At 44.1% G+C, this 27,453-nt stretch overlaps 1 protein-coding gene across 5 annotated transcripts in view; it reads right to left on the bottom strand.

Moving 5' to 3' along the window:
• CKAP2 (cytoskeleton associated protein 2) overlaps positions 1–27,453 on the bottom strand; it is a 42,393-nt gene that overhangs the window by 1,292 nt on the left and 13,648 nt on the right. For 2 of the 5 annotated variants that reach the window (XM_078852792.1, XM_078852791.1), the window contains 9 exons: positions 26,807–26,911; positions 24,287–25,981; positions 14,521–14,608; positions 13,280–13,358; positions 7,039–7,886; positions 5,517–5,736; positions 4,796–4,963; positions 1,660–1,732; positions 526–874 (listed from right to left, as the gene is read on the bottom strand). In XM_078852792.1, coding sequence (XP_078708918.1) covers positions 526–874; positions 1,660–1,732; positions 4,796–4,963; positions 5,517–5,736; positions 7,039–7,886; positions 13,280–13,358; positions 14,521–14,608; positions 24,287–24,320 — 1,859 coding nt within the window. In that variant the 5' untranslated portion in view covers positions 24,321–25,981; positions 26,807–26,911. Of the gene's footprint in view, positions 1–525; positions 875–1,659; positions 1,733–4,795; positions 4,964–5,516; positions 5,737–7,038; positions 7,887–13,279; positions 13,359–14,520; positions 14,609–19,329; positions 19,743–24,286; positions 25,982–26,806; positions 26,912–27,453 lie in introns of those variants that run through there. The other 3 variants (XM_078852794.1, XM_073342866.2, XM_073342859.2) reach the window with 3 other exon arrangements.

Here is a 27,453-nt window from a genome sequence, read left to right as displayed (position 1 = left end):
CCTCCAGAGTGTACAGCCTTCTACACCAGGCATACAGCAATACAGGTTCCAAAGCTGGGCAGCACTTGCCCAAAATACATTATGTACTTGTGGGATCTTGAGCACGGGAAGCTCTGCTTTGTAGCGTTCAGGGTAAGTATCCTAGGCTCTTCAGTGTTAACCCCGAGAGGAAAAGACTTAAATTTTGTGACTAATAAGATCCTCTTAAAGGTGTGGAGACAATTGATATTTATGCCAAAAGAAAAGCCCAGACAGATGGCTTGTGTCAATTTGAAAGATTTGAGTTGTGACAGGCCTATAAAAGAGTCTTTCCTTTAGATGTAAAGCTTTTCTCCACCCATTCATCCCAATGGTGAAAGGAGAAGCAGCCCTCAAAAGATTAGACTCTTGGAATTCCAGTTCCAAACTGGATGTTCACTAGGCTAGGACGTTTGATTTGTTGCAGTTGTGATGCAAATACATATCATGGTTTCCCCAGACACTGTGGAAGAGCAGGAACTTTAAGATTACCATAAGTGATCTTACCTTTCTAAGTATGGAGTGGTTGACAAATTGTATTTAATTAAATAAGACCCCTCCTTTTCTTTTTCAGGCGTCTTAAATTCTAAGTTTGCATCTTTTATTGTATCTTCAGTTTTGTAGTTTGCAGACTTCTTACTTTGTTCTTTGTACTTTGTTCTATGCTTTTTACTTTCTTTAGGTAAGGTCTCTTGTCTTGGCTTCAAGGATGAATCTGTTTCCTCTTTCTTGATGACTTCATTGCTAATCTCTGCCTTCTCTTCATCATCCAAGTTGAGCTCTTTGAAGACTTCCTCTACATTCTCTACTGAAGAGTTAGCTTCTTTGTTGATAACCTCTTCCTTCACACATTCCTCTGAAAGTTACAAAGTTAGAAATAGGAACACAGTCATGATTAGTTGCAATTAAGGATCTAGTAACTAGCAGCAGAGTGTAAAACAAGATATAAAAGTCAGTGGTTTCACCATGTTCTTCAGTAGCCAGTAACGGGTATCTTTGAAATTCTACAGCTTCTGCACAAACCATTTTTACAACAATCTATTGCACAATAGCATTTCATAGGCCTTAGTTTTACCTAGGTTGCTAAAACCACATTTTCCCCACAAGCAAGGTGAATCACCACAAACCACAATGGCCTAAATTTCCAAAGGCAAATAATGATTTGGAACCGTCAACTTGACCTACCTGAAAGCAACCTGATTTTCAGGTGGCAGGTGTATAGTACTTTTTGAGGAAAAAACCACCACACTAGGCACCTTTAATTCACCATACTGGATGATTCCTCAGCAGGAATTTGCAGGTAGTTGCTGATACCTTTGTGCCACTCAAGACAATCTGCTACAGTTACTGATTTTAGCCCCTGACCTTTTTGAAACATTTGAACCTCAGGCTGACCCCTGTCTGCCAGTGTCACTTGTCACTATTGGCAACATGCTAGAAGCTGAGGAGGAATCAGTAAGTTTTAATCAAACTCTGCATTATATTTCAGACAATTTGAAGTTTAGACACTAAACAGATCAGCTTCCACACCACACGACTGAATGAGATAGGGTGCACGCTGTTTTTTAAAAAGTTTAACACATTTTATTCACAGTGTCAGATAACCTTAAATTAACAAAGAAATAGAGTATTCAATCTTACCAACAACTGACTTTGGAAGATTATCAGTATTCTTCATAATGTCTGCTACTGTGTGTCGTAACTCATCCTTAGGCTGGAAGAAAAGTTGTTTCCATTAATGGCCCATAAAGTCAGCTCTGAGAGACTGATTTTATAGTCCCTACTTATTTTTAATTTCCACATTAAACTCTAGAATAACTAAGGTGATGCAGACTGCATCACCTTAAGTTATATTATGAACATTACAGTTGGTTAACTGTATTATAAACAGGCTTAGAACAATTAGATTTTTATTGGTAAATGTTGATTTCAACAAACATGCATGCATGCACGCACACACACAATGATGAAAAATATTTCCATCAATCACAACCAAAATTTACAGACAGGCAAAGTCAGAAACATGCTGGTTGAGAACTTAAATCAAACTAAGGATATTTGCTGTATATATTTTGATATGTGATGTTTACAATTTATATTTTTAACAATTACAAAGCTTTAACTTTTTGAATCACAGCATCCACTGTCATTAAATAATTTTCCCCCCAATTTCCCGCAAATGGAAAATTTAAACCCAAAACAAAACCAACTACTGAAAATGTAAGTGATAAAAAACTGAAAAAAAATGCTTAAACATAAAAAACATTCTGCTAAGCCTAATTATAAATCCATATGTTAATGGAGTTTGAACATGAGTCAAAGTGTGCAAGCAAAGACTGCAACATCAACTTTGCCACACTGCACAGGATTCATCCTGTACAATGTGGTAGCATTACTGTTCCTGCTAGAACCTGAATTTTTGCATACAAGTCGGGTTTCTTTTGCAACCTTAATGTTAGCAAATCCTATAAATAAAAGTAAAAGTAATATTAGAAGTTAGAGACAAGGTGGCTGAGGTAAAATTGTTATTGGATCAACTTCTGTTGGTGAGAGAGAGAAGCTTGAGCTACACAGTGCTCTTCAGGTCTGGGAAAGTGTCACAGCTAAATACAAGAACAATCTGATAGATATTTTAAGGCAGTGGTTTTCAAACTGTGGGTTGCAACCCAGAACTGGGTCATAGAATGGAAGGGACTGGGTCATGGCAGCTCTGGTCAGCACCACTGACGGGGCCGTTAAATGTCCCGTCGGTGGTGCTGCCCATCTAAGGCAGGCTAGTCCCTACATGTTCTGACACCGCACTGTGCCCCGTTAAGTGGCCAGCAGCAGGTCCAGCTCGTAGGCGGCACCCCCCCCCCAAGGGCCTCTATGCACTGTCCCCACTCTGAGCACCGGTTCCCTGCCAATGGGAGCTTGGGGGGGAGGGCAGCGCCCCCCACAGGCAAAAGCCATGCGGAGCTGCACCTACTGCTGGCCACTTCTGGGGCACAGCGTTGGCCATGGTGCCAGGACAGGCGGGAAGCCTGCTTCTGCACCCAGCTGCACTGCTGATCGGGAGTCACCGGAGGTAAGCCCGCGTCCCACCTCCAAACCCTTAGCCCCCTCCTGTACCCCAAACCCCTCATCCCTGGCCCCACCCCAGGGCCGTGACCCACTCCTGCACCCCAACCCTGAGCCCCTCCTACACCACAAACCCCTCATCCCCAGCTCCGCTAGGTCATGGGCATCAATTTTCTTCAACTGGGTCACCAGGAAAAAAAAAAAAAAGTCTGAAAACCACTGTTCTAAGGAATTATTCAAGGTGAAGTGGCCCGTAAACACTCCTGTAGTCATATGACAAAAAGGGAGGGTTAGTGGGTTACAGATTGTTGTAATGAGCCATAAATCCAGTGTCTTTATTAAGACCATTATTTTTAGTGTCTAGCAAAGTTATGAATTTAAGCTCCCAGGCTCATCTTTAGAACCCACTAACTCCCCCTTCTTTGTCAGAGGGCTACAGGGGCCTTAGCAGGACATTTCACATTAAATGATCCCTTCGAACAGTGGTTCTCAACCTTTTTTCATTTGCAAACCCCTAAAAATTTTTGAATGGGGGTGCAGACCTCTTTGGAAATCTATTGTCTGTATATATAGTTGAATTCTGTTGAGTCAGTTTTCAGTCTAAATCTTTTGCGGCCTACGTCAAAGGCAGAGGTCCCCAAAGTGGGGCGCACCCCCACCACAGGCCTTCCGGGCGGCACGGTGAGTCTGGGCCAGCCCCCACAGGGGACAGGGAGGGACCACCCTCCCACCCTCCCACCCTCGCCAGCCACAGCCTCAGCTCCCACCCTCGTGCTTGGCCCCATCCCCAGCCTCAGCAGAGCTCCACTGCCAACCCTCACTGCGGCCTGGTTGCGACTTTGCTCCTGCCATCACCCCCAACCTTAGCCCCTAGCCGTGGCTCAGACTCCAGACCCACCCCTGCACCCCCAGCTTCGGCCCCCTTACCCTGTCCATGACATCCCCAACCCCACCCACCCTCCACACTCCAGGAGGAAGCATGGGGACGCAACCCTCAAAATTTTGGGGACCACTGGTCCAAGGGGTTGAGAATCGTAAGTAGTTAGCACATTCTGTTTGATCTTGTATTTAGCTGCAACTCTAAGTACCTTTCCCAACCCTGAAGAAGACCTCTGTGTAGCTTCAAAGCTTGTCTTTCTCACCTACAGAAGTTGGTCCAATAAGAAGTTATTACTTCACCCACCTTGTGTCTCTAATATCCTGGGATCAACACAGCTACAACAATATTGCATACATTAGAAGTTATAGTTTTTCATTATTTTTTCTAGAAGTAATTGTTGATGCTCATTTCTCTCCCCTTGAAAGTAATAGTTGCTGTTTACTGAAGTTGCAGCATAAATGTAAAGAGATTCACAATTGCAACAAGCTTATGAAGCTTATACAGCTTGTATGTTTAATTAACTAATTCAATATAAGTGAGCCACCCCTTTTACTAGAAGCAGCCAGTGTTAATATATAGAACAGGGATAGTCTATTTTTTGTCAAGGTCCAAATTTCTTGGTCAAGGTATAGTCAAGGACCAAACTCCAGAGAAAATTATTTTTATAAACAATATTGATAATAAAAAGATTTCAGGGTCCATTCAAAAGCGCCTGGTGGTCTGGATTTGGCCTGTGGTCAGCCCATTGACCCCTGATATAGAAGTTCTTCTGTATGCACCAGTTTTTACATCCATCACGCCTTTTCACTGGAAAAGGCCCAAGATTCCACTTCTCACCTGTGCTCCTGCCAGAATAGCCTCCTCGTAAACAGCAATGATCTTTTCAATTGGGCCCAGCTGTTCAAGACGCATGCGACACACCCAGTATTTTGCAAGTTTTTTTGCATCTGGAACACTCTGAATCAGTTTTTCCAGCATTGCATGTACTTCATCCCCAGGAAAACCCTAAATATTTACATAAAATGACAGGAAGACTCAATCCTAATAAACATATTCCAAGGTAGTGACTATACAATTGTTACTGAAAACTTGTATTTGCTTCTCTTTTTTCTAGTGACCCTGATTAAATTGGTAGTTATGAAAAATATTTAGTGCGAACTATTGTTGAATGTGCTACAATCACTATCTCATCAGGATGTGCTATTCATTCACCTAGTCTTCAAAATGAAACTTTTGTCTGTACAGAGTGTTAGGAAATAGGAGATAATTTCTCTTCTCCAAGTTCTAGAAGTGTCACTTTTTAAAGGTAACTTTTGTAAAAAAGTTCAATAAATTAAAGCAGCAGCAAGTGGACTATGGAATTACTACCTTTCCTTTGATACTGAGCACCACATAAAAGTCAACTCTAGTGTGCATCTTGCTTCCTAAATCAGGTGGTTGGTACTTGGGGCTGAATCACACAAGCCCTCAGAATATGAAATTACTATTGAGATCAATGGGAGTTCCACACACTAAGGGCATACAGGATCATGATGTTAGTATACAACAAAATGAATACCTGTTCTGTTAAATGCAGACATTCTGCAAGAGTTTTGTTGACATTTTCACTGAATAATCCTTGTTCATCCTCTTCTACTATGGTAGCCCAGAAAGACTCAACTGGTTCTTTTGGAGTTTCTTGTGATGCCTGTGTCTCAGGCTGGGCTACTTGAAGCACAGTAGATGGTGGCCTCTTTATCACTTTTCCTTTGGTTACCTTCCATTCAGCCAGACGAATTCTGCATTTAAGTAAATCAGTATATTAGCATCTGTTGTAGAATAGCTTATTTTTCACCATATATACACAAGGATTAAGATTAGGGCCAGTCAACATAAGTCACATAAAAACATATTTTGAGGGTAGATGAGGAAAATTCTTAAAGAATTCTTAATTATCACCTCTCTCTAAACATCAAGCCATGCATCTATTACCTATGCCTTCATAGGAGCCTTTGAAACCCTTGATGCCGCTACTTCTATCTGCTAGAGATGTTTATGATCAGCAAGTTGAGACACTTCTATCTTCTCTTATCTAACAGCAGCAAAAAATTGAGGGTACAAAAAAAAAACTAACAAAAACCCACCATCAACCCTGCTTTTCCTACATAGTGCAGAGAACTGCTTCTAAGCTACTTGGATGGCCCCTTAAGTCTAGAGAACAAAAATTTGAACTGAGTTTATACTTATGAGAAGCACTAGACTGAGTCCTAAAGACAGAATCCCTCTATCCACAGAACAGGCAGAACATATGGTGTGGTAGTCCAAGTTCCCCACCATAGCAGGCCTGAGTCCTATTTCAAAAGGGCCATTTCTTAAGAGTATAGGTCAGACTCTAGCCCCATTTGAATCCTTTGGCTTCATGCTGAAACTGCCAATTATTGCTAAATTATAGATACCTACTGGGATGACTGCATCAAGAATGCCAATTCATTTCATACAAGACACCCGACAGCCATTAGTTGGTAACAACTGTCACTAATTATCTAGATTGGATTCAGATCTCTGATCTAGAGCTGGAAAACACTATTCTATTCATGAATGAAGCAATCTAGTTCTCTCCCCCCCATTACACACAGTTTCTAATAAATACTACACTCATTTCTACGTACATCATGCACGAAGCTATTTTTTGTAAGTTGTTGGGTGTCTGTGGTTTGATTACATGTACACCAGTGGCAGATTTGCCAAGGCCAACACAAGAAGGCCTGAGACACTGGAGACGTGTTTCTCTGATACTGCAAAAACTACAAGGAAGCAGGACAAGTTGAGAGCCTAAAATGCTGCTGCAATTAATATTGGAGTTCTACTCAGTCTTAAATCTTGGTTTCTTCAGAGTCTGATGGCTTTCAACCATAAAAGGTAGTTTGCAGTTCTGAGCGCAAGAATTTCCATATATAAACTTACTAGTGGACCTAAAAGCAATATGAGCATATCCACTCACAGTTGAAACAAGTCTACTGAGAGCTGCTTAATGAGGGGGGCTGGAGGGGAAAATAATCTTTTAACACACCACCCACCCATAATTTGATTAATCCAGTTACCTTCTCTCTTCCGTTGTCTCTTTTGGCAGAACATATTTTCTGTTCCCAGCTTTTGAATCCTGGGTGGCCTTGGTCCCACAGGTTACAGAAACAGACTTTGCTGAAGTTCCTAATCTGACATCTCTGAGTGGAACCTCAGTTCTCTTTGCCGTAGGTACAGAAGGGGGCTTAGCATTGTGAAGAGCTGTCTTTAATGATGGTGGCCCACTTCTATCAGGCTTTCTTTGGACAGTCATATGATTTACAGACACTCTTGTGATTTGTTTCTCCTTGTTCTGGATGGACTTTGAGTGGGTACTATGAGAAGCCCTCACAGGTGGTCTCTTCTGGAAGGGCGGGGCATGTATAGGTTTAGTAGCACTAGCCAAATTTGTGGCTTTAATGTTATTTATGACTGCATTGTTGCTGCAGGTGGATGATGGTCTCACTGCTGGTTTGGTGGCAGGAGTTATAGGTTTCTGGTTTGCTAAAGAACTCTTTGCATCCTCATTTTCTAGTGTTTTTCGAAAGGAGTTTATCTTCGATGGGATAACCTTGCCGCAATATGAGCCAGGCACATGTTTCTTTGGCAGGCTGGCATCAGAGTTCTGATTGTCTGCAATCAGTTGCTTCTCTTTAATGTTTCTTTTGTGCAGGAAGGACTGACTAAATGACACACGGTAAGTAAGTTCATTTTTGGAAGCATTAATAGCTGAACAAAAATCTTCAGGACTGCAATTTGTTCCTACAGTTGAGTCTGTCAATATGGTGGTAGTTTTCAAGGTTTCATCCTTTGAAGAAGCTGTGCTTTTTTTCAGAGCGTTGCTTGGTTGAGTCCCTGGAGGTCTATTAGCATTTTCTTTATCTTCCTGAAATTAGAAGTAACATGAAGATATTAAAAATGTATAGCATAATATAAGTTGCTGAAATGAAATGCAGAAGCCTTCCAAACAGTTGTAGGCTTACAAGACTTGAGAAAATTAATACGGAAAGTTGGCCTTGAAGAAAATGGGGATGCATCACATCTACAAGGGAGTCAAACAAGGGGAATGTGAACTGTTATTTCTGCTTGCCACTGCAAAATCCTCACCCAAGCATTAAATAAGGATAAGAGGCCACTGTCTCTAGAATCTAGGGCAGGGGGGAGTGCACTGTAACCCCCATATTCATCATTTATATATAAATTGTGATATTTTATATAAAGCATGCTATGTGAGGCATCAGTGGAAAGGTTGTCAGAGAATATCAGGGTTGGAAGGGACCTCAGGAGATCATCTAGTCCAACCCCCTACTAAAAGCAAGACCAATCCCCAATTTTTGGGCCAGATCCCTAAATGGCCCCCATCAAGGATTGAACTCACAGCCCTGGGTTTAGCAGTCCAATGCTCAAACCACTGAGCTATCCCTCACCCCCTGTGATCTGCTGAAAGTCATGGTTCTATCTAAATATGTATATCATTAGTGTATATGAAGTTATGAGATTGTGTTGTATGGTTGTCACTAAAACATTCTGAGTTGGGGAATTGTCCAGATATTAGAACCCTAGAGACAAAGACAAGGGAGCTAACCAATGCCCAGGCGGGTGTCCAACAACTATCAGCTGCCATTGTCCAGCAAGGGAGCTACCATGCAATGACTTACTTGCACAAGGCCACACCCAGGGAATTGCTCAACCTTGCCTGGTGACTCAGCAATACCCACCAGACATGCCTGGACTTGTGTTCTCCAAGCACATGGACTAGGGGTATAAAGCAGAACATACTGGCCCCATGCTTGGCTTTTTCTCCTCCCCCCATATATGGTGCAAGCAACAAGGACACCGGCCGAGGTTTCAAGAGTGAAACCTGTGTACTATGAACTACAATATCCAGTAGGGGGAGAAAAACTGCTTAACCCAGAATGTTGTCCAGTCTAATAGGATTGAGAGTTTAGACTGCATGCTTATTTTATTTTGGTAACTAACTGACTTTTTGCCTATTACTTATAATCACTTAAAAATCTATCTTTTTTAGTCAAACTTGTTTTTCTGTTTACCTTTACCAGTGAGTTTGCCTAAAGCGTGTGGTAAATCTGCTCAGGTTCACAAAGGCTGGCGTATATCAACTTTCCATTGATGAAGTGGTGAACCAATTAATAAACTTGCATTGCTTGTCTTGAGCAGAGCAAGAGGGTATATTCCTGAGGTACAAGACTGGGGGGGGGGGGGGGGGGGGGGATTTGGCTGGTGCCTTACTCTGTGATTGCATGAATGTTCCCAGAGCCACTCATGAATCTAGCTGGGTGCAGAGCTCCACATGCAGTTGTGCTGAGGATCCCATCACACAGGGGCACGTGTACCCCTGGGCGTACAAAGAGTTCTTCCAGGGGCTACATCAACTCATCTAGATATATGCCTATTTTTACAATGGACTACATAAAAAGCACTAACGAATCCAGTACAAACTAAAATTTCATACAGACAATGATTTGTTTATATTGCTCTATATATTGTACACTGAAACATAAGTACAATATTTATATTCCAATTGTTTTATAATTATATGGTAAAAATGAGAAAGCAAGCAATTTTTCAGTAATCATGTGTGGGACACATTGTATTTTTAGGTCTGATTTTGTAACGGTAATTTTTAAGTGAGGTGAAACGCAGGGTACACAAGACAAATCAGACTCCTGAAAGGGGTACGGTAGTCTGGAAAGGTTGAGAGCCACTGGTTTAAAGTAATTCTGTCAAACATACAGCCTGCAGGTCAGATTCAGACTGTGCAGAATCTAAGTTTTGATTCTTAAAAAATGTTTTTAGCCCATACGACTGTAGAGATTGCCTTCCAGACAATGTTACTCCTGCTGGAATTCTGTGCCAGAAAATTAGAAATTTTGCAGCGAATATTTTAAAATTCTGTACATTTTATTTGTGAAAACACCACAATATAATCACACCAGTTTCAATTGGTTTTGGTCAATTATTTCAAAATACCTGTCAACAAGTATGTCAAACAAAACAGACAACAAAAATGATTCAGGAAATTTTTTTGACAAGTAGATTCCTTACTAGACATTTTACAGAACTCTTGGTAATAATTCATTTAAACTACAATACAGAACCGTATTTCCTACACCCCTCAGAAGCAGTGTAAAGGCTTGGAGGAGTTGGGTAATGGAGGAGCTGAGGAATCATAGAATCATAGAATATCAGGGTTGGAAGGGACCCCAGAAGGTCATCTAGTCCAACCCCCTGCTCAAAGCAGGACCAATTCCCAGTTAAATCATCCCAGCCAGGGAAATTTTTTTTAAACATTGAGGATATTTAAAGTGGAATACATCTCAAATCATAGAATATCAGGGTTGGAAGGGACCTCATCTAGTCCAACCCCCTGCTCAAAGCAGGACCAGTCCCCAATTTTTGCCCCAGATCCCTAAATGGCCCCCTCAAGGATTGAACTCACAACCCTGGGTTTAGCAGGCCAATGCTCAAACCACTGAGCTAACCCTCCCCTCAAAGGGGAGGAAGAGGGAAGCAAATTGCTAGGAAGGAGCCTGGGTGTGAACTTGGAGGGTTGTTGGGTATGGGTGGGAAAAGTATGGAACAGGGTTTTGTTTTTTTTGTTGTTTTTTTTTTTTGGGGGGGGGGTGATGGGGGCTAGTGGGGGAGAGCCACTGGTTTAAAGTAATTCTGTGCCCTCACCCAGCCACTCCCATTTCTATGTAGCTCTACACCCCCAACACCATGTGTCTGTGCCCCCACCCAGCCACTCCCATCCCTATGTCTCCCTGTGCCCCCACCCCATGTGTCTGTGCCCCAACCCAGCAACCCTGTATCCCCCCATCCTCATGTGGCTGTCCCCCCCACCCAGTCACTCCCATCCCTATGTGTCTCTGCACCTCCCTCCCCCCTGTGGCCCTGTGCCTCCACTCCCATTCAGCCCCTGCCCCAGTCTGTCCTCCCCCACTAGTCCCCATCTCCTGACAGGGCCTGCTGGCAAGATAGTTCTCTTCCCTCACTGGCAGAGAACTGCAGCTTTGTTCTGTCACCACAGCACCCTCTGGTGGTAAAAAGGCAGAACTGCAGCAACATTCTGGCAGAAGCTTTTTTCTGTGCAAAAAATTAGAAATCTGCGGGGCTCAATTATGCGTATATGGAGTGGCGCAAAATTCCCCCAGGAGTAAGACATGAACTGAGTGTAAACCAATGTCACATCCTTTCCCTGAGGCAGTAGACAGCCCAAAATGGCAACTCGGGTTCAAACACCCCATCACCTAGTAATCCTACTGGAGAATCAAATACAACATTAACTATTTCATTGCTGACTATTTTAGCAGATGAAATGGAAAAGGTGGTGGGGAGTGAAGGCCTCCAAAAGTTGGAATTGGAAGTTGCTGCAAGGAGGGAAGTACAGAGGGAGAGAAACAAGGGTAAATAGCTGTGGCCTAAAGGGGAGTATATGTTTCTTACTGAATGTGACAATAAGGTACTGAATAAATAAAAAGTTTAGTTACTACATACTGTGTTCTTCCCTTGGTCTTTGTGCAAGCCATCTCCTGACATTAGTAGGAGAGTCCTTGTAGGTTGAGGGGAATATGAAGTTCTGAATTTATATCCCAGCCCACAGATTATTAAATATGGAATCCAACTCTCTCGTCCAAATGAGTTTGACAGCCCTGCTCTACAGTAAATGATTTAGTGCAGCAATCAGCATGTTTAAGATGAAGTTGGAAGATCCAATGAGTTTGATGGTAAAGATGCTCTCTCTAAAATGTAAGTCAACTCTCATTCTGGGGCACTAGCCTTTTTCTCTTTTTGAGACACTAACTTTTTTCTAGGTCTTTTTTTAGGATTTTTTTTTTTTTGCAGAAAACACAGATGAGAGAGCAGAGACTACAAAAAAATTAGCTTTTAAAACGTTTATTTCAAGGATCTCATTTTACCAATTAGAGGGACATGACATTTAGGGCCATAAGGCATGCCTTGTTTGAGAAAGGCAAGCCCCATGCAGCATCATAAGAGGCCTTATAGATTTCACACAACTGTCTGGAACCTCATGGGCTGTGGAGGGCATCACTAATTTTTAAAAAGCTCTTTTTATGCTGCATGAGATTTAGAAAGGAAGTTTTAGGACTTAACCAAGTTAAGAGTGTTCTTTCCGCACAGGAAGCGGATCTCTCTGAAACCCATCTTGTTCATCCTCTTATCAATGAAATATTGATCCCTTTCATCTACTCTAAGGGTTTCCTCGACTCTTCCCTTTGGTGGTTTTCTACAGCTCAAGTTCTCCCCATGGGGCAACTTCCTACCTAGCCCTCAGTTCCAACCTTCCTTCTTAATTTCATTCTGTTACTTCTAATTGTATTGTCTTGTTATATTAGTTCTACTCTGTGGTTGATGGCGTACACCTTTCAAATTGGAAATCCTGAAATTGTGGATGTATATTCTGATATTTTCCCCTTTTCCTGACAAGGCAGTTTTTGGAAAGGAAATTTAAATTTAAATTGTTCAATCTCCTCTTACAAGTTGTCCTACCAACAATCTCTGTGCGCATCAGATCTGGAAAGGCCATATGTAGTGATCTACAAGTGGGGAAAGAGCATTTTTAAACTCTAAGATTTTTAGCAGATTACTTCCAAACATCCTCAGTAGGTTTAGCAGTGCTTTATAACTATGAGAAGCACACACTTCACAATTATACCCATGCCACATTAATTTTTTATCAATGACTTTTACTGTGATCCTGTTAAAGTGATATTAGAACTTTTACAGTAGAACTTTCCACTCCCTTAACAGCTAAAGAGATTTTGCTCAAACTTAAAAAAAAAAAAAGAATACAAAGACTAAGCATGGAAAATGTCAGTCAAAAATTATTTCCTGAAGATATGAGTATGTGAAGACAGGATATTATAATGGAATTTATTCCAGTTTGAATTATAGACGTCACAGTAAAATAATTCCATTAATCAGTCCCTTCAGTCTCTTAGTAGTCAGTTCAGAAGGTTTATTCTGTACTGGAGAAAAAAAAATTGGGACACAGTATATTCATAAAGATTGCACTTCATAAGGCTCTGCAGGAGCACAGATTAAGATTTCGTTCACACTAACCAGTTAATCATTTACTGCTACATGCGTACAAGTTTTCATGTTGTGGAAGTCACTTATGTTAATGCTAAACAAAAAAAAGGTTATTTGAATTTGTAGCGACAAATTCAAAACAAGCAGTTTTACCAGTGTTTCTATCAGTTATGTAAAAGAAAAAAAGACCTCACACAGACTTACCATTTTCTGCTTCGCAGATTTTAAGACTTTTATTTTGTCTTCTGGTTTATCACTAGCTGCTTTCCCAGTTCTGTTATTGCTTTTTAAAAAAAAAGTCAAAAGCAAAGAGTTAAGAATAGCTAAAAATATATTTTGAATATATAATATAGTAACATTTCTGTAAGTTAAACAAGGAAACCACCAAGATCTAACATTCACGGTTTCCACAAGATAGCATGATAGTAATTTTGTCCCAAAAGGAAATCTATTTCAGTTTGAATTTACAAATTAAAACCACTGCATAGAAATATTTCATGCCACAAGCATAAAACATGTATACCAGTTCCTCTTGCCAACACAGAAGAGAGACAGAGTTAGTAGCTATTATTTTTGCTTTAGAACAGTGGTTTTCAAACTGCAGGTCACAACCAAGTACTGGGTTGTGGAACGTAAGGCACTGGGTCACAGCAGCTCTGGTCAGCACCACCAACCAGGCCATTAAAAATCCCGGGGACAGTGCTGCCCGGCTAAGGCAGGCTAGTCCCTACCTGTTCGGACGCAGCGCTGCACCCCGGAAGCAGGCAGCAGCAGGTCTGGCTCCTAGGCAGGGGGACCACAGGACTCCACGCTCTGCCTCTGCCCTGAGCACCAGCTCCGCACTCCCATTGGCTGGTTCCCAATGGGTGGTGGAGCTGCTTACGCGCCTCTGCCTAGGAGGCGGATCTGCTGCTGGCCACTTCTGGGGCACAGCGCAGTCCACGGTGCCCGGACAGGCAGGAAGCCTACCTTAGCACCCTCGCTGCGCTGCTGACTGGGAGCCACCCGAGGTAAGCCCGTACCCTAATCCCCTGCCCCAGCCCTGAGCCCCCCCCCCCCAAACCCGGAGCCCCTTCCTGCACCCCAAACACCTCATCCCCAGCCCTGACCCAGAGCCTGTATGCCCAGCTCAGACCCCCTCCTGCACCTCAACCCCCTGACCCAGCTCAGAACCCCCTCCCACACCCTGAACCCTCATTCCCAGCCCCACCTCACAGCCCTGACCCACACCCCAACCCTCTGCCCCAGCCCTGAGCCCCTCCCACACTCAGAGGCTTTTAGCCAGGACCATGATATAAAACTAAAGAGATTTAAATAATGTAACTTTTTAAAATTTGGTTAAGTGCTATTGATTGGTAATTCAGTTTCCCACAGCAAGAGTGTAAAGGGGTAAACTGGTCCCTTCCTGGTAGACAGATTTAATTAAACAAAGGTATTGACTCCACCTGATGTTTGTCCGCTTCTCCTGTATGAGCAATCCAGAAATGGCCTTTTTTCTCAACAAGTATTCTTCAACCTTTTGTCTTCTTTGTTCTAATGGATTAAAAGAAAGCTGAACATTTTTTAGTTATACACAAAATCCTTATTTCCAGCTCAACCCATTTCTAACAAATTTATAAGAATAAAATGAAATATGTTTAGGCCAATTTTAAACAAGACTCAAAACACAAATTAATAAATAAAGCCTCTGGCCCAGAGATTTGAAGAAAAAATTCTGACTATATATAAAAATCTTAATATCCACACACTGAGCAATTTTAGCGTGATTTTCATTTAACACTTCGTACATATTCAAGCGTCGCTCACAGTCGGCGTTCTGCTAAATTAACCATTGAGCAAGAACCCCCAAGTCACAGTGGTGTTCTTTTATTCTCTGTGGCTGCCTCTACAGGGACTTTTCACCTCTTCTACTGTAGGTCTAGCGTTGGCGCAGTTCCATTTGCAGCAGCAACAATGAAGTGCTATCATAAAGGGCACAGAGGTGCTTATGCCAGCACTGAGTCTACAGACAAACAATACTGGTAAAAACCATCTGAAGAAGATCATTTTATATTTGTGCTTTTTTATCACCACCCAGATGTGGAATCAACAGTAGAACAAGCATGGAGAAATGTTTATTTAGATATAGTCTTACCATGTAAAAAGGCCTGAAAGGGTTGGTTTCTTTAAAAAAAAGAAAACAAAAAACACACAAAAAACCCCCAAACCATTTTTTACACCTCAATGAGACACTCAGGAATGTGAAGCCTTAATTTCCCTGTTTTTACTGAAGGAGTTGGACAACTGATGTAGACAGAATTCTCTCAGCCCCGTAACTGAAGGGACAGGGTGCTGAATCTTCAGTCAGGTTTCCCCCCTCTACACACAATTCAGTATTAAGGGTCTCAATAGAAGTCCCTTCCTATCTCAATCAGTTTTCACCCCCACAGTTTTTCCTAGTGTCATAACACTAGTAGCTCTCCAGTTATTGACAGAGTCATTCAGTAAGAGAAAAGTGAACAAAAACAAGTAGAATTATTATTATATTTTGTTGTTTAAAACTTTTCAGGCGTTTCAAAAATCTACCATAAAGTGAGGAGAACAAACCTTGTACCCTGGCCCCTTTTTTTGTTCCCTGTATCAGAAGTTAAGGATGCAGTGTTCAGATTTTAAATCTGAATTCTAGACAATAGTGTGATGTGTTAAACTTTTAATCTAGGATTACAGTTTTAACAACCTAACATTCATTGTTAATATTTCACCTCTTGGTGCCATGTTTTGGAAGAATGTTTATACTATATAATATACACATTTATTTGGTTGCCTCTATCTGTGGAAGCCTTTAGTTAACACCAGCTGTTAGAGGCAGCTTGCTCCCCACTACAACTTCAGGTGACAGGTTAAAAATCTGCCTTTCACAGAACTGGTAAAGATTTTTCTAAGGCATAAGCTCCAGAGAAAAATTCCATTCTGTCTCCACCTGCTTTGCTATTTGCTTTCTTCTCACCTCCTGTCCAATGTGTTTAAAGTCTATTGAAAATAATACTGTGAAAGAGGAAAGGAAAGGCATTAAGGAAGATTTGGGATTCCACTATCACCAGTATGCTGATAACACTATGCTGATGTTTCTTTAGACCCAGGATTGGTCTGCACTAGAAAAGTTATACCAGTGTAATTATGGCAGTTAGGGGTATAAGGTTTTTATAAAAGTCCTAGTGTGGACTCCATTACATCGGAACAAAGGTGCCTTACACACAGTTGTGACAGCCTACCCTGTGTTCACACCATTGTAATATTGTTTGTACAGTAAAATGTATGCCTAGTGATGTATTTGAAAACTTCAATTTGCTGGTCAGCATTGTCCTGATAAAATATGTTTGGCAACATTTGAGTTGTAAGATTCCCCTGTATGGTGTTATTAAAACACAGATTCCAAACCCCACAGCCCTGCCCAAACAGAAGGTGGCAAACAGGTTTATCCTAAGCAAAGAAAAGAATGTGTGCTTGCCTTCATTTGCATTTAAGCAGTAAATTAAATTAATCAAACAGGAAGGGAAGACAAAGGAAGTTCAAACAGGTGCAGGGGAAGAGGAGGGAACAGAAGGGAATATCCTCTCACATAGACTGTCTCCTGAGTCTCAGTTGGAAATGTTTTTCAAGAGGGGAACAAACAATAAAAAAGGACAGACATCCCAAGGCACCACTCTTTCTATCCTGCCTATCACATTTACTGCACCTGAAAAGACAAAGGAAGTAGCCATTGGATTCTGGGGGAGGGGTCCTGACCTAAAAGAGTTTGGTCAATAAGACTGCCGAAAGCATGTGATGAAAAGCTTTGCTTTGAAGCTAATAGTTTGTTAAAGTTAGGCACCAGTAACCATTTTATCTTTATTTTTCTTGTAACCATTTCTGACTTTTATTCTTCATTTGTACTCACTTAAAATCTCTTTGTAATTAAACTTATTTTATTGCTTTATCTAATCCAGTGTGTTCAAATTGAAGTGTCTGGGTAACTCCATTTGGGGTAACAAGTTATGCACGCATTAAGGGTCAATATAGTTGTACTGTCCAGGATAGGGCTGGGAAGTACAGGACCTATTGGGGGGAAAATCTGGGACTGGGGGTATGTTCGGGTTACCCTGCAGTATAACCAAGGTTGTAAGAGCCAAGGTATGACTGGCTGGCTCACTGGAGTACACAGACATGGCTGGAAGTGATTTACATACTGGATGCTTTTTGTCAATAGTCCAGGCTGGAGGCTACAGAAGCAAGGTATTGTAAAGGGCACCCCAGGTTACAGGGCACGGGTGACACAGCCACTCAGTCTGCACTGTATAGCTTATTTTTCCCAAGCCAGAATAAAGCTATACTGGTATAACCACTTTTATACTGGTATAACTGCATCCACACTGGGGGGGGGGGGCCGCAGATGTGTTGTGAATTTTAAAGCAGCAAAACTTTCTAGTTTAGTTTGGTTATGAGAATGTCATGTGGGACAGTGTCAAAATCCTTACTAAAAATCAAGATATATCAAGTCTATGGCTTCCCTCCATCCACTAGGCTAGTAAGCCTGTCAAAAGAAGGACTATAGCCCAATCAAAGCATTTCAGTGGTCTCAACTTGTGGAAACTCAACATATCAAAAGGCAATACTGGTTGTAATTACAGAATGGGCTATTTGCTTATCAATTTTATTTTAATTTGTTTTATTCTTATAGTCAAGTAGTTGGTAAGGCCTCACTTGTCTTTTTCAGCACTTTAAATGTGAAAATTGTCTAGATAAATCTGAAATTCTATTAACAATTGACCAAACAAATACAAAATCATCCACGCTGGCAATTACAGACTATAAAGTGGGAAGGAAAAAAACCCTACCAACATGTAAATAAAACATTCTACTTAAAAATCCCCACGCATTTTATAAAACTTAGTCACATTTTTACCTACCCTGTTGAGAACATTTTCTTTTCTGACCAAGTAGGCCCTTCTTTTGCTACTCAAGTTTCCAATCTTGGGGCTCTCTTAAAATCTAAACTGTCTGTGGTGACCAGATAGCAGTATTGGTCAAGAGCAATTTTATATCTTCTTGCTTAAGAAGTTCTGATCTTTCCTTTCAGATAATGATCTAACCAATATCATACATGCCTCTCCTCATCTCTAGATTGGATTACTGCAATGTGCTCTAAATGGGGCTACACTTGAAGACAGGGAAACATCAGTTAATGATGATGATTGTAGCTGATCAGTCACTTAATAAGATTTTATACAGGAGCACATTATACTTGTACTCCAGAGACTGCGCTAGATTCCACTTCACTTCCAGGTGCTATTCAGGTTGTTGGTTTTGTTACATAAAGCTCATTATGCTGGGGCTCCCAGGTACCCAAGAAAAAGCCTCTCCCAGAGAGGTGAAATAATCTGGTATAGTCCCCAGATTTGAAGTTTGCAGACTGATCTCAGAGTGTCCTTACTGTGGAATTTGCTCTCCCCCCCCCCCTTTAAATCTGACAGTGTCCCAAATTAGATCATCTTCAAGGCATACTTTCTCAAGGCCCTTTTTTGATTAAAAAGGAGGAAGAATTAGGATGAATTTAGCCATTTTGGGTTGCAGAATCAGTTTCTTTAACAAGGTATCTTTAAGGCACAACAGTAGTGGTAGTTAGTTGTGTATATGAAAGACGAGTCGGATTGTGCTGTCCCTGGAACTGTCACATGTTCACACTTGGGTGGGGGGGGGGCGGGAGAAGAGGGTTAAGAAGTTGACTCCGTGTAAACTAACCCGAGGTTTTCAAATGAACGAAGAGGCTACCCCCCTCCCCCCGCCTTCTCAGCCACAAGGGACGGACCCTGCCCCTTCCCCCGTGGCTCGTTTCTCTGGGTTGTGGGATCTCGTGGGACTGTGGCTCGGTGGCCCCGGGACATGAGAGACACACGGCGGGTCAGGTGAGCCAGTCAAAGACACTGCGTCTCACCCACCTTGTCGGACCTCGGCAGCTGGGCGGATTTCAGACCCGGACTCGCCCGCAGGCGACACGCCGGCTGTCCCGCCGGCTGGAAGCTGGAGGGAGGTTTCAGGGCCGGAGCCAGCTGCGGACGGGACGGGGCCCCCGAGCAGGGGGCGAGGGAGGGGCTGGGGCTCCCTCCTCCTGGCGGGGGGCCCTGGGCCCGCAGCACCGGGGGGCGAGCCCGGCTCAGGGGCGGCTCCACGGGCCCTGCCGGGCGCCTTTCAGCTGCGCCCCGCGAGAGGGGCCCGACGGGGGGGAGCGCGGCCCTTACCTCTGTAGGCCGGCTCGGCTCTCCGGGTGGCCGGGAGCTGCGGGGGGAGGCGGCCGCTCATAGCCGCGGACGATATAAAGGGAGGGAGCCACCGAACCGCTGCGACCACCAGCTCTGCCGTTTGAATTAGGCGGTCGGTACGGTAGCGCCTCCCGGATTGGCCCGGCTGCGGGACTTGAACTGGCCAATGGGCTCGCTCCCTGGGAGACGCGGCGCCTGACGCAGTGCGCATGGGCAGTACCACGGCCAGGGGGGCTGCTTGAGAGAGCTTTGAAACTAAACAGCTGCTGAGGGCTGGGGTGCTCCCAGAGCTACAAGATAAAAAACGCTGCAAAGCCCTCTACACCAACCTGCCACACAAAGGTGGACTACAAGCCGTCAGGAACAGTATCCCTGATAATGTCATGGCAAACCTGGTGGCTGAACTTTGTGACTTTGTCCTCACCCGCAAGTATTTCACATATGGGGACAATGTATACCTTCAAATCAGTGGCACTCCTATGGGTACCTGCATGGCCCCACAGTATGCCAACATTTTTATGGCTGACTTAGAACAACGCTTCCTCAGCTCTCGTCCCCTAACGCCCCTACTCTAGTTGCACTACATGGATGACATCTTCATCATCTGGCCCCATGGAAAAGAGGCCCTTGAGGAATTCCACTGTGATTTCAACAATTTCCATCCCACCATCAACCTCAGCCTGGTCCAGTCCACACAAGAGATCCACTTCCTGGACACTACAGTGCTAATAAACGATGGTCACATAAACACCACCCTATGCCGGAAACCTACTGACCGCTATTCCTACCTAAATGCCTCCAGCTTTCACCCTGACCACACCACACGATCCATTGTCTAAAGCCAAGCTCTGCGATACAACCGCATTTGCTCCAACCCCTCAGACAGAGACAAACACCTACAAGATTTCTATCAAGTGTTCTTACAACTACAATACCCACCTGCTGAAGTAAAGAAACAGATTGACAGAGTCAGAAGAGTACCCAGAAGTTACCTACTACAGGACAGGCCCAACAAAGAAAATAACAGAACGCCACTAGCTGTCACCTTCAGTCCCCAACTAAAACCTCTCCAGCGTATCATCAAGGATCTACAACGTATCCTGAAGGACGACCCATCACTCTCACAGATCTTGGGAGACAGGCCAGTCCTTGCTTACAGACAGCCCCCGCAACCTGAAGCAAATACTCACCAGCAACCACACACCACACAACAAAAACACTAACCCAGGAACCTAACCTTGCAACAAAGCCCATTGTCAACGGTGTCCACGTATCTATTCAGGGGACATCATCATAGGGCATAATTACATCAGCCACACTATCAGAGGCTTGTTCACCTGCACATCTACCAATGTGATATATGCCATCGTGAGCCAGCAATGACCCTCTGCCATTTACATTGGCCAAACTGGACAGTCTCTATGTAAAAGAATAAATGGACACAAATCAGACGTCAGGAATTATAACATTCAAAAACCAGTCGGAGAACACTTCAATCTCTCTGGTCACTCGATTACAGACCTAAAAGTTGCAATTCTTCAACAACAAAACTTCAAAAACAGACTCCAACGAGAGACTGCTGAAGTGGAATTAATTTGCAAACTGGATACAATTAACTTAGGCTTGAATAAAGACTGGGAGTGGATGGGGCATTACACAAAGTAAAACTATTTTCCCATGTTTATTCCGTCCCCCCCCCCCACACACACACACACACACACACTGTTCCTCGCATGTTCTTGTCAACTGCTGGAAATGGCCCACCTTCATTATCACTACAAAAGGTTTTTTTTCTCTCCTGCTGGTAATAGCTCACCTTACTTGATCCCTCTTGGTACAGTGTGTATGGTAACACCCATTGTTTCATGTTCTCTGTGTATATAAATCTCCCCACTGTATTTTCCACTGAATGCATCCAATGAAGTGAGCTGTAGCTCACGAAAGCTTATGCTCAAATAAATTTGTTAGTCTCTAAGGTGCCACAAGTACTCCTTTTCTTTTTGCCTTTCCACAGCAAGCCCAAACCGAGCCAACCCCATTTTGGAGGCACCGCCCACTGCCAATCACCAAGCCAAAACCAAGCCACACACTTCAGTGGCAAAACTATTTAAAGAAAAGCAACAAGCTACTTAATTTAAATGAATGGGCATCTATGTACACAAACACAACAAGGAGTCTGGTGGCACCTTAAAGACTAACAGATTTATTTGAGCATAAGCTTTCGTGGGTAAAAACCCCACTTCTTCAAATGCGTGGAGTGAAAATTACAGATGCAGACATAAATATACTGAGTTACCTCCCTTCTCTTCATGTGTCAGTATATTTATGTCTGCATCTGTAATTTTCAAACTCAATTTTTTTTTTCAAAATTTCTGGCATAGTGAAGAGTTGAAAAAATTTCACTGCCGGTTGAATGAAAAACCTTCTTACTACAAAATCAAAATGTTTCCTTTCAAGTTTGACCATTTTACATATTTTTGATTCAAAAAATAAAATTTAAGTACATTTTGAAACAAAAACATAATTGCTAACTAAAATATCATAATGTTTAAATTCAGAGTTTCTTTTTACCCAAAACAATTCAGCTAAACTGACAAATTCAGAAAACATTTCAGAATTGCAGAATCTAGGTTTTTCATTGAAAAACAGTTTTGGCTGAAAAATGTCACCCAGCTTTAGGAGACTAATGAGGATCTGAACATAGATTTGCTTGGTTAAGAGTATTCTACGCTCCATGCCTCTTTTACGTGTAGAGCCCCCTCTACCCTCCAGCACAAGTATAAACAGCAGTATAGATAGACCATGAGGCATTAGACATAGGGCAAATACATTAAAAAAGCACACACACAGAGTTTATGCTCAGAAGATAGATTCTCAATCCCATGTTAAGGGGGCATTTGCTATTATCCAAAGACAGTTTATTTTCACAGATAATTGGGCATTTCTGTATCTCTATTTGTTATGACAAAGGCTGATTTAAACTGATTTTAACAGTAATTTTACCTTCATTCAAACTCAAAGAGAATAAACAGACAGTGAAGCATTCACACGTTGAACAGGGCTTTTGGAAAGAAGTCTGCGGGCATCCCTTTATCAAATGCAGTCCACTAAGGCTATGTCTACACTGCATACCTTACAGTGGCACAGGTAGATGTTCCTGTGTGTTCTTTGCCTGCACGAGAGAGCTCTCCTGCCAGCAAAATAAAACTAGCCCCAACAAGCGGCGGTAGCTCTTTTTGTCAGTAAAACTTTTGTCGATCCATGATTTTTCCTTGCCTTCACAGATGGGCCACTGGAGAGCGACAGCTGCTCTCTGTTGCCCAGCTTGGAAGGTAGTACCTCCTCCAGCAGTGACGCAGAAGGAAGAGTGGCAATACCATACCATGCCTCCCCTCCTTCTGCGCTGTTGCTAGTGGTCATGCTGACTTCTGAGCTCGGTGATCTGCCAGGGACTGCTGCTCTCCGGCCACCCAGCTTGGAAGGTAAAGCTATCACCAGCACTGGCATAGAAGAAAGGGTGGCAATACCATACAATGCCACCCTTCCTTCTACACTGCTGCTGGTGGTCAGACTGCCGTCCAAGCGGGGCACCCGGCCAGCAGCCGCCACTCTCCTGCTGCCCAGCTTGGAAGGCAAGGAAAAATCAGACATTTTTTCATATTTCCAAAATCTGCCTGAAGGGAGATTGGAGGAACAAAAAAGAGGTCATGTCTGGAAAAACCCAGACCCGTGGTGACTCTTCTTGCAAACTCCCTACACTAGGCTTGCAACACCCTTTGCAGTTCAGACCCCAGGTTTCAGAAAGGCTGCACTAGGGGATTCCCTAATGACTCTGAGGTCCAACACAGCCAAAAGTTTCTGGCGGACCATTTCCCACAACTTCTGCCGAATAGGTTGTAGATTCTCAGGAACCTTTTCCCCCAGGTTGGTATCCACTTGATTGTAGGCTAGGTGGGTTTGTTCTGGCAATGCTAAGAACACCAAGGGGAGGTCGTTGTATTTGCTGTTTCTGTTCAGGCCAGAATCATGGATTAAGGGTGCTTGTGGGTTGAGCTCAGGTTCTGGTGGAAAAAGAATTATGAGGAGGCCCTCTTGATCCTTCCAAGCCTTCAGTAGGTTCAGATGGTACACTCTTTGTCTCTTTTCTCTTCCCTGTGTGGTGGATTTCATAATCAACTGCTCTTGCCCTTTTTATGACCTTGAATGATCCTTGCTATGACACTGCACCCCATATTCTTCATAGTGATATTCTTATTATATGATTATGGCATAATTATAATGTATTTTATGCAAGATAAGTCATGTGAGGTGGCATTGAAAAGATTATGATTTACTGAATATGATTATCTTATTTGTATGCATGTATGATTTTTTGTATTTGAAGTTAGGAATATTGACTATATATCTGTATTACAACTGTGTTTACACCTGGGGAATGCCCACTAGGCAAAAATCTTTGTCTACATGGCTGGCTGGGAACAGCCCATTCAGGTTAATGAACCATTAGGAGAAAACAATAGGCCTTAGAAGGAGCTTATCTTCAACCAGGGAACCTTCCTGAAGAAGATACAAACAGCCTCTGACTCATGGCTGCTATGACTCTACAGGATCACCCTCGAGCCTGGGAGAGGGCTTGGCAGTATAGTGTAAAGTGCAGGTCACAGCAGTATAGTGTAAAGGGAGCCCAGGCTGGTGGGTCACGGGGCCCCAGTTCCAGGTGGCACCCTGGGAGGAACCTATCACACTTGCCACTTAGCCAGCAGTTTTGACTTCAAGGTTGGCAGCAACAACAAACCCTACCACTGAGCTTAAATTTTCACGGCCTGGCCCCATTATTGTAGGTCCATTCCTGGTTCTACTGAGATTACAGCAGGTTCTCTCTCAAGAAAGCCCACAGTGTCTCCAAGTTTTCTCTCAGACAGAACACGTATTATACCATGTTGGTTGTTCCTGGATCTGGTTCCTCCCATGTCTTGTGGAGCAGATCTAGGATCCTGTGGGGCTACTTCCCATATAGTAGCTCAAATGGGGATAATAGTAGGTGTGGGATCAACCAGGCTCAGTGATGGGGGATCTGTGGCCTTGGCCTTCTGGCTGGTTCACCAATTGAGTTCCGGGTTAACAAAGTCCAGCAAAATGTATACAGTCCAACATCCTCGTAAAAGAAAGGGTCTTCAACACACCTCTGGATGCCTGTGAGTGATACACCTTTGGCTCAGGGCTTATAATGTCTCTCTCCATCCTCTTCTCCCCTCCATGGGAAGGAAAAGGGGTCTATATCCATTCCATGAAATGGGTGGTTAGTATAGGAGCCTGGCCCCTCCCTCTCCACTGGGCATATGGTCAAATGCGTCACCCATGATCCTCGAGAAGTTAGATCAAAGGGTTTTGCAGTCTTAGGGAAAGGCTAGCCCCTCCTCTCAGGCCTGGGGTAGCTACTGCTAGCAGAATCTCTTCTGCAGCCTGGACTCCTGCTGCACCCTTATTCAGGATCTCCCCAAATAAGTCTCTTGTTCTCCACTGTCTCTCCCCTTCTGAGCTGTATAGCTCTGTGAGGTGGTGCATCAGTGCAAATGTTCCTCCCCTAGCCAAATGGGAGAGGGGGAGAGGCATGGCTCCGGCTTATTCAGCTCAGTGGGGCTGTCAGTCCACTCCTGGTGTCCAGTAATCTGGACAGCCTTTCCGTTCTCTGGTCCACTAGGGGAGTTGGTAGGGGAACCCAGGCCTGCTCTCTCCACCGGGTTCCAGCTCAGGACACTCAAGCTAGACAAGGAGAGTCAGGGTGAGCTCTTTCCTATCTTCCCTCAGGCCTCTGTAGGCTCTTCAGTCTGTTGGCCTGTTCACCCCTTTCTGGGGTGTTGTCCCTGGACAGCACTCTAGCAGTCTGCTGACCGGAGTTCCTTTCTCCTGCCTGCTCACTCATCTGCTTCTCAGCCCTTTTGTCCTTCCACCTGCTGTTAGCCTGCCAACCAGTAGTGGCTGGCCGTGCCTGTATTAACCCTTTGGTCACTGGGCTAGCGTGGGGGTGCATACACCCCATGACAGGCTCCATTTTAAACATTTCCTCCAGCTTGAGCAGGTTCTGCAGGTGCGATGGGGCAGGATCACAGCAGCCCAGCACTGCTCTCTGGCCCCTCCTGGTATAGTGTGGGGTTATACACACCATCGGAGGCATCCTAAAAGTTGTAGCCCCTGCAAAGCCTTGGCCACCTGGTGAAAGGATCAGATGGTGTGGAGCTGGTGTATCACCTTGGCTGTGATGTCCTCCTGTCTCAAGAGAACGAGAACCTGTCAGAGACTTGGATGCCCCCAGGAACCAAGGGGGATTAATGGCAACTGCAACCCTGGGATGGACTCTTGTCTTTCTCTCTAGTGACCGCCAGTGCCGAACACTCCCCACCCCATGGTAGGGTGAGCTCCTGTCTCCATTCCCTCAGTCTTCCTATGACAGATGTTCGTTGGCAGCTTTTCTTTCTCAGATTTCTCTTTCTGGTTTCGGTGCCTGTATTCCTCCATTTCCATTGGTGGCTACACAGTGGGAGGAGTCCTCGCTGCATCCCTGGCCCAACAGAATCGCAGGGCTCCCTTCAGTGGGTGGAGTATCCTAGGTGCCTGGGGAGGGGGGTTGATCCTAAATTGGGTTAGGGGGAGAAAGAGAGAGACAGATTCATCATCCAGCTGGGGTCAATCTCAGAGGATTCGGTGGGTTTCAGCAGGGGTTCCATTACCCAGGGGGGTCAGTCTCAGATGGGAGGGAGGCTCATTTCTTCAGGGGTTCCATTGCCCAGCTTCTCTGTCAATGTCTCTCTTCTATTGAGTCCCATTTCCAGATGGGTTTATTTATCTCTCTGGTGTAGCAGGAGTTCCCAGACCTGGTAAATACCCTCCGGGGCCTGCCGGCTGATGTCCTTGGCTGGGTCACTGATGTACAAACCCAGCTGAGTTACAAGGTTCTCTATTTTGGGGGACTGTGTTGAGTTCTAATGGAAGGGAATGAGAGGGGGCTCCATCAGCATTTTACCATCAGCTCCCAGTCTCCCCTGGGCCAGCAGTCTCTCCCCCAAGTCCCTCTGCAGGAGACACTGTGGGAGAGGAGCTAGAGCTAGCCCCTTAGTTCCTTCTGCCCCCAAAGGGATCCAGGAGCAAAGGGATGTGGGCAGGGCCCTCCATGATGATTTGCACCCCCAGCTGCTCCAGGATGACAAGAAGGGGCCCAAGGCTAGGCATGAACCTGGCTGGAGCAGGGGCTGGAGCATAGTCCCCTTAAAGGCCCAGGGTCACCACTGAACCAGGAGAAGAAAGTTTAAGTCAAGTTCAATCTCATTCCCTGCTCTGATTCTGCCTTCCCAAGGGGAACACTCCCAACCCACAGCCCTTGTGGCAGCAGATCCTGTAGCATATCAGAGCCAGCTCACCTATGCCTGGAGTCAGGAAGCTCGTGTCAGAGGTCACTCACATTAAATTCTCGGAGGGTGATGGTGAATCAGAGCAGGGCTGTGCTGTTCTTTATGGCAATGGTTCTCTCCTAGGACACTCTGGACCTGATGAAGAAGTTGACATGCTGTGGACGAAGGAGGTAGGATCATGCTGTGCAAATGGACAGGGGCAGGTGGATATGCTGTGCAAATGAGTCCCTCCCCATCCCCATGGGGCTGAGACATTGTGCTCAGGGCAGAATATCTGATTAATTGATCATAGAGCTTTAGAAGGGGATTGTTGCACCCAGGACGATGCATTTATCTTGCAGGTCACAACTTGTCTTTGTCTCTCTAGATTGGGAAAACTTTTGGTGTTGGGGCTGGTCCCATACTCTCTGTAGTCCTGATTCATGAACAGCTCATCAGGATGGAGATAGACCCCCTTGCCCCTCTCTGGCTCTAAAGTCCTTGGACAGATGAAGGGGGTGACTTTGAGGACAAACCCTCCTCCCCCAAATCTCACTGCCTGTAGGAGAGGAGAGCTGATTCCCTGGCCCCCCCCTGGTTCTCTCGGAAGGAGCCTGTGACTCTTCTGTGAAGACCATCTCTTGGATCTCACTGTGTGTGCGGGGGAGGTTGAGGCTTTCACTCCCCAAGCCAGCCAGGGGCCCTGTGGTTACTGATC

The sequence above is a fragment of the Lepidochelys kempii genome, chromosome 1, assembly GCF_965140285.1.
Source record: "Lepidochelys kempii isolate rLepKem1 chromosome 1, rLepKem1.hap1, whole genome shotgun sequence".
Lineage (NCBI taxonomy): Eukaryota > Metazoa > Chordata > Testudines > Cheloniidae > Lepidochelys > Lepidochelys kempii.
The sequence above is the reverse complement of the archived record's forward strand: the minus strand, read 5'-3'. Positions and strand labels throughout refer to the sequence as shown.